We start from the raw sequence: 13,593 nt of genomic DNA, 5'->3' as shown, positions 1-13,593 counted from the left end.
CGCTTCCGTGGGAGGGGGGATGGCACACCCGGCACATGCCCCATCACTAAAGTCTTCAAAGTTTGCATTCTATCTCAAAGGAGTGGAAATTAATAGACTACACCTTTCAAATGCCATCATGTGCAGGCGATGTGAACTCATAAAAACAACAAATTCAAACAGCGCAACCTCCTTTAATTATGTCCTCTTGACGTTTCTTCATCCGTATATAAACAACAGTTTCCACGTCTTCCAACAATTTCCAATACTGGTGAAAATGTATCCATCATCCGTGTGATATTTGTTGAAAACAAGAAAAGCATACATGCCATAAAACTGAGAAAAAAGTTATTTTCTCCAGTCTTGTAGCAGAACGCAATCCTTGAACATGTGCAAGATATGCCATGAAGTCAATATCACCACTACTTGAAGGCCACCGATGTGTTATGTTCACTTGTATGTCTTTCTGATGTCTTCACAAATTGCTTACGTCTAGCGGACCCTTGGGGGGAGGGGTACGCCCCTTAGGTATGTCCCCTCTTGGGGAGCGGAGTACGCCCCTTAGGTATGCCCTTTCTTGGGGAGCGGAGTACGCCCCTTAGGTATGCCCTTTCTTGGGGAGCGGAGTACGCCCCTTAGGTATGCCCTCTCTAACGTCTATTCCTGAACTCTCCCCTGCTTTTAAGATAAACTTTCATAACCAGTATCACTTATTACCTTATTATTATAATAAAATTCATTAAACTTATCTTGAAGCCATATGATGGCAGATAAACAATGGTTAAAGTTAAATGAATAGTAATGTTCATTTCTATTTTTTTTATTGATAAGATATCCCAGTATGAAAGATTCATTTTATATTAGAAAATAAATAAAATATATATGTTTAGGAAAGACAATTAAGAAAACCATGTTTTATGATAGACAATATTTTTTATGTAAATGATAAATAAGAAAAAATATTCTTATTGTCTATCATGAAATATATATTTCTTATTGTCTATCATGAAAAATATTTCTTACTGTCTATCAAGAATTGTTTTTATTATTGCCTATCATGAAATATCTTTCTAACTGTCTATCATAAATATTATCATATTTTATGATAGACAATAAGAATTTTTTTTTTAATATTTCTTATTGTCTATCATGAAAAATATTTCTTATTGTCTATCATGAATTATTTTTATTATTGTCTATCATGAAATATTTTTCTGTCTATCATAAATTTTAATACATATGTTTAAATTAAATATTTCTTATTGTCTATCATGAATTTTTTTCTTACTGTCTATCAGGAATTATTTTCATTATTATCTATCATGAAATATTTTTCTTACTGTCTATCATAAATTTTAATAAATTTATTTTATGATAGACAATACGAAAACAAATTATACATAATTACAGTAAAGCAAAAACCATGATTGACTGTAAGAAACTTACTACTTGTGTTTTCATGTAATTATAGGACAAATAAGAAAAATATAAATAATTCTTATTGTCTATCATTTAAATTTAAAAAACAACAACATATTTTACGATAGATAATAAGAAAAAATCTGGATAAACAGATAAGGCCTGTAAATATGAAAATTTGTTCATGCTCAAGTCAATCGTATGATCAAACTTCAAAAGATTAAAACAGTAAAATGCTTAATGTTTTACTGATTTTCAATATTCCAACTCATTTTAGCTCAAGTTAGGCTCTTCCCATCTTTAATTTAGACAAGAGACATAGTGGTCCTACATCGCTCAACTTATTAAAGGGTTACAAAAGAACCATTGCAAATAATCTTTGTGAAATAGCCACCTCAGGACCGCTAAGACACACAAGGACATGCAAAGACACCTCAACTTTAAGGGAAAGCTACTTTAAAGCACTGTACTTGGTATTAAGCAGTTAAGAACTAAAAAAAAAATATCACATAAAATCATTTTTACCGGTTAAAATCGTTTTTGTTTGTAATAATTACAAAAATGTAGAAAGGGCTCAAAGTCTCAACCAAATGTTCCCCTTTGTCTTTACTGGTTTAGAATGTCTATTTCTACGTTATTAACCTTGCCGGATCAAGTAGAAATTGATCTTATTAACCCTTATTAACCCTACCCTGGCCCTAAATCCTAGTGGTTATTTAGGTTTGTCGTCAACCAATTAACTGTTAGTGTTTCTTATGAAACAGTACCTCTCATGGCACTCATAATATGCATGGACTATTTAACACTATTAAAACACGTTATTTAGATTTTGACGGACTAAAACATTATAATTGATGTCTTTCAGTACATATTTTAAAGCTTTGAAATAGATTACCCACTACTGTTAGTGTCTTTGTGTCCTAGCTTGTGTGTCTTGGCGGTATTTACCAATAATAGTTGAGCTAAAGTTTGCCCCCTCCATTTGTGATTTCTTGGTTAGATATTTAATTATTTTTCCAGTAATGCATATATACCTGGTGATGATTGAACCCGTGACACTAGAAATCCTGCTTTCTACCGCTAACTGAGCTAGCTGGGGACCTCAGAGTAAACAGTGGCTCAGTTAGTAACGGCATGAATTTACATAATTTCAAAGACTTCTCTGCCCCTAAACCAGCCCTTTTTACGATTTTTGATATTTCATGTTGCTGGTGTAGGGTCAGAGGAATTTCTATAGTGAAAATGTGGGACTCTCCTCCCCCTCGCAGGAGAGGAACTTTAAACCACTATATCTTTGTAAAACATCATTTAATAAACATTTTAACACTATGCATCTGTTATCTAGATATTATTGAACCTATCTGAACAGAAAAAAATGTTTTGTACACCTCAGATATGTTGTGGTAAAGGTTACAGCAAATATGTATGGCATAAGTACATTTATACATGAGGCATTTGATTTGTCAGATAACTCTGAATTGGATTGCCTCTAACTAAGACCTAATGGTTTAAAAAACAAAAGTTAAAGTTCAGATAGGTTAATAAATATATTGATAATATATTTGTAACATTGAAATATTAATCCAATGCATGGTTACAGAGATATATTGATTTAAGTTCCTCTCCTGCGAGGGGGAGCAAAGTCCCACATTTTCACTATAGAAATTCCTCTGACCCTACACCAGCCACATAAAATATCAAAAATCGTAAAAAGAGCTGGTTTAGGGGCAGAGTAGGCTCAGATTAGGTAAGGGGGGCCAGTCTTGCAAGTTAGATGTGGGTTCAAATCATTGTCCTACACTAGGTATATCTCCATAAAAGTACAATTTACGTCTAAACAGAACTTTATACCGATCGGTTAGTGCAAAACTGAAATTGATTATAAGATTTGCACTGACCAGACAATGTCGATTTCCCTTGAACACTGTAGAACGATTTTGCTTCTTCAGATTTTTAAATTTATATAGAAACTGTGAGATAAATAGTCATTGTTCCAGTTTGCGATGAGTCATTTAACGTGTACAACCCAATTTGTAAAACATTAAAACTTTCGCACAAGTTGCAAGTAAAACATTAAAACTTTCTCACAAGTTTCAAGTCCAATGTATCCGGATTGACGTATCCGAATTGCATGCTTGCGGTCGAAAAATATAAACTTCTATTTGGACAAATATATACTCCTGATTAAGACGTAGGAATGTTGCGGCTTGTTTAATATAATTTTTCAATGTACAATGTATGTTTATTGATATTTACCTCATACGACGTGTATATAATATGTGTTGTTTTGTTATCGTCGTTGTTCATCGTATTATCTGGGGCTGTAGGAATCGGGTAATGTTTATCCATGCACCGTCTCGTCACGGAAAATCCCGAAGTTATGAAGATGCTTGACAGAGTGACCTCCCGTTTATAGCAATTTGCGCTAGAATTTTGTTTTTTTATTACTGGTTCCCTTCCATATCTCGAATAACACAATGCACAATGCTTTGTGCGTTATGAGTGCTTATATTGCAAAAATCAGAACATTGAATTTGTGTATTTCTAATTGATATAAGGTAAAAGTGCAATTTTAACATTAGAATCTACATGTTGAAGGAAAGTTTGATTATGCTGCATGCAGAAGTAATGAAGCAACACAATGAACTCGCTCAATTACATGCACGAATAAGACGGTTATTATTTGCACGCAATAGCATGCATAAACATCTTGGTAATAATAATAGAATGTCGATTTACCATTTGAGACTATGCAGTTAGTATGAATACACATGTCACTAGTATGAATACACATGTTAGCAGTCATGATAGAATATAAATTTACCATAATATTAATGTAATTTACATACAAGAATAATGCATGTACATGAATTGATTTTTTACTTAAATACCCTTCCATATTGAACTCATCTACATGATTTCATGGAGTTAGGTTAAAGAATCTAGCTTACAACACACTTTCTATTGTTTGCAATTGTAGATTATATGATGTGCACATTGCTCTTGCACTTCTTTTGTACATAATCAAAAAATAAGAATATACGCTTTGGTACAAATTATTTCGTACAAAGAAGTGCTAAAATGACCAGTTTGAAACGAAATCATTTATAACAATTTTGTTTATATTGCATACTCGTAAAATAATGGCAAACAAACAGACACATAAACAGTTTTATTGTATATACAAGTTAAAAACTTTAAAGCAATTAAACAAAATATACATTTTAAGCATACTCAAATACCAGATACCAGCAATCTCATTGGATGAATACAGACGGGGTAACAGTTGTAACTCCTCCATTGTGCGATTTAATCATACTTAACACCGTTCCACTCAATAGTAAACGCAGGAATGTGTTAGCCGACATTTGAGCGTTTGGAGGAAAAGGATAAATGCGTTCCGGTTGATAGTATGAATACAATTGGAAATGATTGGGTTGAAAGATAAAGGATACGTTATTAATGATTCGGAAATAGCGAATGATTTACAAATTTGCAATTCACTTCTTAATTACTATCTAACATTAATTTCGTCAAAGTTAATGAAATACAAGCAAGACGTGCATAATAAAACACACGTGTAAAAACAAATCAATTCAATACATTTAACAACAATACACTTTCAAGTTAGGGTCTTTAATCGGTCAGTTAACTTCTAATGATTATATGGTCCGACGGTTACTTTTGGTGGATGGGGGATCCACATAGTCGTAGTGGCTGACAAGATCCTTTGAACAGACTTGAATTCCTTCTATATTCAATGGTGGTGCGTCTCTGTTTTCGACTGCACGTGCAGACACTCCTTGCTTCAAATGTAAATAAAGCATTATATGATAACTTAAATATACATAAAGTGACACAAACACTGCTTTATAAAAACTTTATTATTATATTGTTTTGTCTTTTAAAAAAAGACGATCAAGTAGGTTTTGGTTTACTATATTTATATCATCGAAAAGGGGTATTGGTGACAATATTGTTTAAATGAATTGTGAGTCACATAATTTTATCATTACGAGGCACACACACACACACACACACGCACACACACGCGCGCGCGCGCACGCACGCACGCACGCACGCACACACGCACACACGCACACACACACACACACACACGGACGCACGCACGCACGCACGCACACACACACACACACACACACACACGCCCACATTTACATATATATATTATAGTTACACTGATGGTAACCGGAGATTTACAATACCTCGCACATTCTCATGCAACCCTCAGTGACTTCTAACCAAACGATATCACGATATAAGTGTTGTATGAAACCACTTCGCTCTCGAGTGGTATGAAGCCAGCGAAGGTTTCATCTACGAAAAGTGTTTAGAGTGTCCCTCAACCTAATCATGTAAGCGCTCAACACCAATGATAAAACGTCATGCATGTACAAGGTCAATTGTATTTGTTTTTATTATATACCGTCAAATTTCTTTTTCATATCCAACAGTGAAAATACAGCGCCATATCCGTATCACCATACTGTCGTTTTTCTGATTCCGTATCATGCGAGAACCATGTGTAGTGTCAGAACTATTTTCGCGTTGCTAAAAATAGCGTGACAAAACAACTGGTAGAAGCTGCCAAATTTTAAATAAATTATCTAACTTGACTCACGCTCCAAAAGCATGTAAATATTCACAACATGGTTCTTCAAAGAACCATGAGGATAAGCACGAAGCAGAGAACACTTCCAATTTATCTAGACAGCTACTTTACTCTTGAGTGAACTAGTTATTTGCCATTTCGAAGTTCATAAATTGTTGCATTATCCATGTTTATTGTCATAAATATTAGCAGCTCGCCAATACAAAGACGAAAGCGAATTCGTGTCATCGATAGAAATAGCGATTGACTACCCTCATTTCTGCATATCATGATCGTCAAAAGATCCCACAAATATTTACTGTGTTAAAATGGCTGTGTTACGTCTACATGAAATGACGATTAGTGTGTACTCGTAAAATAAGTACCGTTTTTTGTGGTTGTCTTTGTGCAATGACATTTAATAATTGTTTAGTATTTTCTTAAGACATAAAATATTGTGTTCTAATTTTGCTCAATAAGTGATTTTTTAAACTTCTGACTTCGTTTCGCTGTAGTAGTCTCCTTTGACTTTAATACACACAACTACGTAACACATTCGAATTCATACGCGCATACGCGCATTTGACAATCAAATTGAAACCGAAAAATAAAAATAATTTTTAATTAGGCAGGCATATTATAAATGTAATATTAGGATAAAACGATTTTCTGGTGACCTGCATCACGTCTCTATCGACGAGTAAACATGTATTCGTCTCGACCTGCGGTCTCGACGTGATACAGGTCACATAAAAAGCGTCCTATCATAGTATCCCCTATGTATATAACTAATATACAATAATCAATTGAAAGTTAAATAATTAATCCTTTTTGTTATAATGTAATGTTATACGAATAGCAACATCGATATGAAATTGTATTGGGGACCCTTATGTGGAACAATAAATTATTCTACGTCAAGAAGACATTACATTTGATAGTTATACTTTGCAGAACTCTTACTATATTGTGAAGCTCAGTTGTCTCTAAATTAGGCTGAACATCATCGTACACATGTGCACTTCGCTCCCTCCCTGCAGTTCTTCTTCGGCGTAGAAGCATTTCATAAACTGTGTCAAAGAATTAAAAACAAAATAAAATGCTTGTAAATTCCAAAAGACTCGATCACAATCTTTCACTCATTGCAATGCCAATTGTATCATGTGAGCGTCACAATTTGTGTATTTCCTTTTCTGCGGACACGATAAGCGACATTAACCGATACCATTATTGTTCACCAAGTATGACTTAACACGTATGACAATATTCCAGCTCATTTACTCAAAATTCATTAATGATCGGTCCAAGATTAACAGAAACACATCAACGTTATTTTCACGTGAGGTGTGTGTATTTTTGTGCATTTTTGTACTTCCGATCCATGTGCCATTGAAAGATAACAGGAGATGTCTTGTGTTTTGAACATGTTTCCGTAGCTTTATTATATTATCGATTAAGTGAAAATGATTTTGCAATATCGTTGAAACAATTTTCTTTTTTCTTCGACCTAGTGGCCTGCTGATGTACCCGACATCATAAGTCAAACTGGTTGTACTTTCTCAACCTTCAATTATGATTGTAAGAGATGCAGAGACAAGTTGTGCTGTTTTTTTTGCAATGAGGTAACATACGTATATGTCCAAAGATAGATTAACATAATCAGATAGATTAACATAAAAAGTCGTCACTTGAGTTGACATGTATTTCTGTAACAGATAAGTGAACATTAGACCACTGAGTGTACTGAGTGAAACATTGTCAACGGGAAACAGACGATCACAAATAGCTTACCTTGAGTTTTAATTATTTTTATTAGATGGTATTTCTCAATAAATCATTGTGACATATTACCATGAGGTTTGCAATGCCTGCATATAAGACTGGTATACGTTGTTACAAGTAAAAGTAGAACTGATCCCGATACGGCGTAAATGACCGTATACAAGTGTTGGGTCACACCTAGTGCAGGGTTGGTTGTTGCTTCTGCAAATAGAAAGCAATTGCTGCGTTTAGCCAAGTACGGTTTCTAACTATGTTGTTTTGACCATTTATTGTTGTATTTATTGCAATTTGGTGGATTAAACATAATGCCAACAACTGTACATTGAAAAGGCTGCACATATTTTGTGTATTTTATTTATGTACAAAATTAAGAAAAAAAAAAATAAAAACATCAAATTATGTTAAACGTTATTCAGATTTGCATATTTAGTGTAGCAGTTTTTTTTAAGACAATCTTATTTTACACAGTAAATGCATGTATCTTATTTATTTCATAGACCTTCAAGTTATTTTTCGGATGGTAGTAGCACCGTAAACATCTCAATAGCTTGCGATACATACAAGATACACTTAGTCTCCAATTGTCTCGTATTTGAATATAAATAATCAAAATAACCGAAGATACAAACATTTACTGTGTGGATTTAAACACTGATATCAAAGAAATGTCTCTCTCAATCAAACTGAATGTCATAAGTTATTGAATTGTTAAAAGGAATAAATTAAAAATAAGGGATTGCATGTACAAATAAGGTTTTCTTTAATCGTGTTATTCACGTAGAATTGTTGACGCCTGGTTTCGGTATTATTTAAAATGTATAGTTGAAACTTTATTTACAAACCCTTTGTCATTGTGTTCAGAACTGTCATTGAGTTTCTCAGAAGCTCATCCGATTTCCATGCGATGCAACTGTATGTCATTTCTTCATCTCCCGTATAATTCAGTGTTAACAGGCATTCCTCTGTTTGTCTACAAGTCTTTATTTCAGTCTTATTTTCATCTTCCCATCGAAGCGTCCATTGCCTTATAACATGGCAGTCATCAACAAGACATTTGACGATCACTGTAATATTCGGATATAAATGAACAGGTGATGTCGTGTTAAACTGCATGGTTGGTTCACCTGTAATGTAGTGAAGAAATTGTTGAGAAAGTTACAAAGTAAAACAAGTATCCAGTTAAGACAAAACAATAATTATCAATAATTTTATCAAACCTAAACATAGCGCACAAGACGTGATTACAAAAAAAGCATATCACGTGACTTTCAGAATGCCAATGATTTGCATTTCTTAGTTTAAAAGTTTTTTTCGGTTTAAATGGATTTCCCTACAATGCATCTGAAAACATTTATTTTTACATTATTTACCCTATGATTTGCGAACCCATGCCGTTAAGCAAAAACACCAACCCAAAAACAACACCTGATCCACAAGACGAAGAATATTTTCCAAAATAAAACGACGATATTTTGACAATTAATCATAAATTGATGACATCACGTGATAATGTTAATCGACAACAAACAACTGATGTAAATATTGTCTTCAAAAGCAATATTTGAGCCAATATCAAAATTTTCTGAAGGGTTTCAGCTTTAAGTATCTTAGTTTTTACTACTTATGATTTGCCATACTTTCGTCATAAACAAAAAAGTACATATTAGAGAAACATGAGCGAGTTTTTCACAACAAATATTAATGCTATGCTCGGCAAATGTTTTCTACCTTATAAGCAAAAAAGTAAGTCAGTGGATTAGTTTGAATATAGTTGTTATTTCGTATACATTTCATTTCGTTTAAATAAAGCATTGTGTGAACCTCGGGAATTTATCAGACATTATATGAGATTCTATCAGAGAAATAAACTCACTTTTATTTCTCTCTCTATTTTTTTCATCCTAAACGGCACCCAGGCTTTAATACACATTTAAGAATAGATTGGTGAACACTTTTGTTAGATGTGGGTAAAACACCTTGAATAAAACATATGTTAATGTATAAGTACAAAACGGAAGACGGACCCCTTTGGGAGAAGATTGTACACGAAAACAGACGTCACTGTTCGATTGAAAGTGTGAACGAAAGTCAACAAATAAGTAAGTTCGAGTACGTACTTGAAACATATACTGTGTCATTTGTATATAGATGAGATGGGAAATGATCACATTTTGTTGAACATGTTATAGTTCCACCAGTTTTGTCTTTTGTCACCCTGTAAAGCGCGTTGAAAACAGAAAGGTAGTTTCTACCTTCCTCTTTAGTCCAATTGCTGCTATTAATATATCTTAAATTATCGTTGTCACTTGACCATTCAATCGTGCAAGGTGGATTTGATTCTTTTGTCTGGCATGATACATCCAAGAAACAGGCAGAACTATTTTTGTTGTAGTCATGTGTTTTGATAACGGACATCGAAATGTCAGATGGGGGATCTGAAATGGAAAAGAGAAAATGCCAATGTCTGAAACCCAAGTCCATTTCCTATGTCATTTAAAACGACCATTGGCATTAATGTGTATTAAAAGTAACTTGATATGCGATAGCTGACTTTAAACAGGGCATTTTAAAAAGGAAATTGTCTTACTCTGTACAGATAGGTCGTGATTAATATTCTCGATTAGAGACTTAATATTGTGCTACCGTAATCTACTAAGCCTTGAACGCATGTAAAGTATAGTGTTTTCTACTCGAGTTATACTTTATATTTGAACGGAGGTGTAAATTACACTAGTTTGATGAATATTAATTTGAAGTTAAGTGCATTTTATAATAACAAAATAATTACCAAATCAAATGTAGGTGCACTTTACCAAACCGTCTTCGTATATAGTATTAAGGAGTTGCACACATTATTTAGTTTCATCGATTGCATGTTCAACAATTTCTAACACTTATTCTAAACTCGATATTGATCCAATTAACTTACATTTCATACTAATCGTTTTGCAAACTGACACATTTGTAATACCAAAATCGTATTTGCTTTTCTTGCCCGAATGCTCATGAATCTAATTTCTACGCGACACTATTTATCCTTCTTGTACATATTTGACTTTTGTTTATTCCAAGTTGACATATCAAAACATAACTTAAAAATACTCGGATAAGTAAAGGCAATGTACCTGGAAATTGAAGCTGCACGGAATCCGTGTTTCCACTTTCATTGCAACTTAAAATATACATCCCCTCATCTCTTTCGTCGAAGTTAAATATAACCAATACGTAAAAATATTCAGAAACTATTTCTTCTTCGTAAGAACCTATCCGTAGCTCTATTTCCTCGAGATTTTTCTTCCATGTTCGTCCACTATACGCTTGATGTTGTATTGAATAGTCAGACGGAAAATATCCAAGTTTGACTTCCGCGTCGCGAACAATCGGGCCTAGAAGCACGAGCGCTCCACATGTTCCAACAATATCTAGTTATAACGTAAATAAGATTAATTAATACAACTAAATGAGTTCCTTTGCTCTGTATTTATATAGAAAAAAAGAACAATATGGACAAGCCAAATAATAAGATAAAAACGAAATGCGTGTATGTGAGAAGGCTTTAAAGATTTAAATCTAAATAAAAAATAAACAGAAACACAGATAAACTCACACACTTTGTATCTATATAGATTAGTAAGAATAAATACAAGACTGGTTTACACATTAGAATGGACGATATTTACCTTTCATATTTAAAGATATTAAGCGTGTTCTTATTGTTGTGTTTGTTGAACATCCGGCGTAGAAGTGGGATCTGTTGTATACATTAGAAGCCCACCATTTTAGAAATAATGACCTATCCTCCGAATATCTTATAACACCTGGCGCATTCATTATTTGAAATTGTGTGTCGCCTTTCATTCTGTATCTCCATTCTACGTCACACCACCAGGGATAGTACGGTGTTGCTTTCAGTGTAACCTCCCTGTTCACAAACGCAGGCCCTACCACTGATATCGTTCCATACTGCTCTCTGGCAGAAGTTAAAAGAGCTGAAATAGTGATTTCGAACGACAATGTACAACGCAGATTTAAATAGTATACGTAGTGTTACTTTTATCTAAGCAATTACGTTCTGCGAGAAGGGATGATTTGGAATTAGTGATACCTTTATCTAAGCAATTACGTTCTGCGAGAAGGGATGGTTTGGAATTAGTGATACCTTTATCTAAGTAATTACGTTCTGCGAGAAGGGATGGTTTGGAATTAGTGTTACCTTTATCTAAGCAATTACGTTCTGCGAGAAGGGATGGTTTGGAATTAGTGATACCTTTATCTAAGCAATTACGTTCTGCGAGAAGGGATGGTTTGGAATTAGTGTTACCTTTATCTAAGCAATTACGTTCTGCGAGAAGGGATGATTTGGAATTAGTGTTACCTTTATCTAAGCAATTACGTTCTGCGAGAAGGGATGGTTTGGAATTAGTGTTACCTTTATCTAAGCAATTACGTTCTGCGAGAAGGGATGGTTTGGAATTAGTGTTACTTTTATCTAAGCAATTACGTTCTGCGAGAAGGGATGGTTTGGAATTAGTGTTACCTTTATCTAAGCAATTACGTTCTGCGAGAAGGGATGGTTTGGAATTAGTGTTACCTTTATCTAAGCAATTACGTTCTGCGAGAAGGGATGGTTTGGAATTAGTGTTACCTTTATCTAAGCAATTACGTTCTGCGAGAAGGGATGGTTTGGAATTAGTGTTACCTTTATCTAAGCAATTACGTTCTGCGAGAAGGGATGGTTTGGAATTTGAACAAACGTTGGAAACCCAAATTCAACCCTATATTAAATAAATGAAGAGGCAACTTTTATTTTGACTTAATATAATGTAACAAGGCAAAGCCGGGCTGTTGAGCATGGTTGCCATGCATCATAACGCTTATTTGAAGGATTGAAGTGCCTCGACACTCAACTCATTTTGGCCTTGATGCTCGAAAGTTGATTAAAAATGTAATTCAGGTACTAAGACGACTTCTTAAAACGATTTCAAAAGAAGTTATAAAATTTCAACTTCTTCTACTTCTGCTTTTTTTTTACAATTACAAATTTCGTCCACTTTATACAACTAATACTACATATCTATGTTTTAGTTTAAAAACACACAATAACTTTAATTGACACAACTACTTTTTCATCAGCTGTGAGAAAATTTAACAACTTACCAAATCCAGATATCAAAAGATACCAACACCATTTATCCATGACACAATTGTATATGTACTGCACTGCACTGATCAACGGGCATCAGAAATGTGAAAAGTGGTAGCCTGGTATGTGTCACGAGCTAGTTCTATCAAAGAAGAATTTGTTTCTCAACTGGCTCATTGAAGAACAATGGTTCCGGCCTCGACCTTGATTAAACGTATTAACAATGGTATATGTAACCACACAATACGATGACAGTCCAACTATGATTATTGTTTTTTTGTTAGCGAATACCGACCGGAAATATTAACGAAAGCTTCTGAAAACAATGCGCGTAAAAACCCTGATTAATCACGAAAAATATTGCAACATAAACTTCAGGAATGACACCAGAATTATACAACAGCCATGTAAAAATTCAAGCGGGTAAAAGACAAAATTGATTATCATCAAACCAGACAAACAACGCCAGAAGGCAATAAACAAAGGTTGTATAACCATTGTCATATCAATATCAATATACAGTCAAACCCCGTTGGCTAGAAATCTAAGGGACCGGCGAAAATACATTGAGCGTAGGAAAAATCAAGCCAAGCAGGAATGCTTATGTTTAGCATAAATAAATTGGTCCTTTGAATCCAGTTCGAGATTGCGAGGATTT

The 13,593-nt window shown here is 34.0% G+C and overlaps 1 protein-coding gene across 1 annotated transcript; it reads right to left on the bottom strand.

Annotated features, from left to right (window-relative positions):
* Positions 1-4,758: 4,758 nt before the first annotated feature.
* On the bottom strand, positions 4,759-12,977 carry LOC128233570 (uncharacterized). The gene is made up of 8 exons (XM_052947306.1): positions 12,950-12,977; positions 11,473-11,781; positions 10,918-11,214; positions 9,910-10,227; positions 8,635-8,916; positions 7,862-7,993; positions 6,974-7,080; positions 4,759-5,204 (listed from the first exon to the last, which is right to left on the bottom strand). The coding sequence occupies exons 2-8, from the start codon at positions 11,648-11,650 to the stop codon at positions 5,061-5,063; spliced, it is 1,458 nt and encodes a 485-aa protein (XP_052803266.1). The 5' UTR covers positions 11,651-11,781; positions 12,950-12,977; the 3' UTR covers positions 4,759-5,060.
* Between the last annotated feature and the right edge of the window lie 616 nt (positions 12,978-13,593).

Source organism: Mya arenaria, chromosome 5 (assembly GCF_026914265.1).
Source record: "Mya arenaria isolate MELC-2E11 chromosome 5, ASM2691426v1".
NCBI classification, from domain to species: domain Eukaryota; kingdom Metazoa; phylum Mollusca; class Bivalvia; order Myida; family Myidae; genus Mya; species Mya arenaria.
This window is presented reverse-complemented; position numbering and strand designations above follow the sequence as displayed.

Bases quoted from the DNA above. Each gene is read 5' to 3' on its own strand.
- LOC128233570 (XM_052947306.1), bottom strand. From the start codon at position 11,650: ATGAAAGGCGACACACAATTTCAAATAATGAATGCGCCAGGTGTTATA. The intron at 7,994-8,634 runs GTTTGTAAATAA...TTCTATTTGCAG, and splicing joins TCTGAACACAATGACAAAGG to AAGCAACAACCAACCCTGCA. The intron at 7,081-7,861 runs GTAATATGTCAC...TCTTTGACACAG, and splicing joins CAGGCATTGCAAACCTCATG to TTTATGAAATGCTTCTACGC.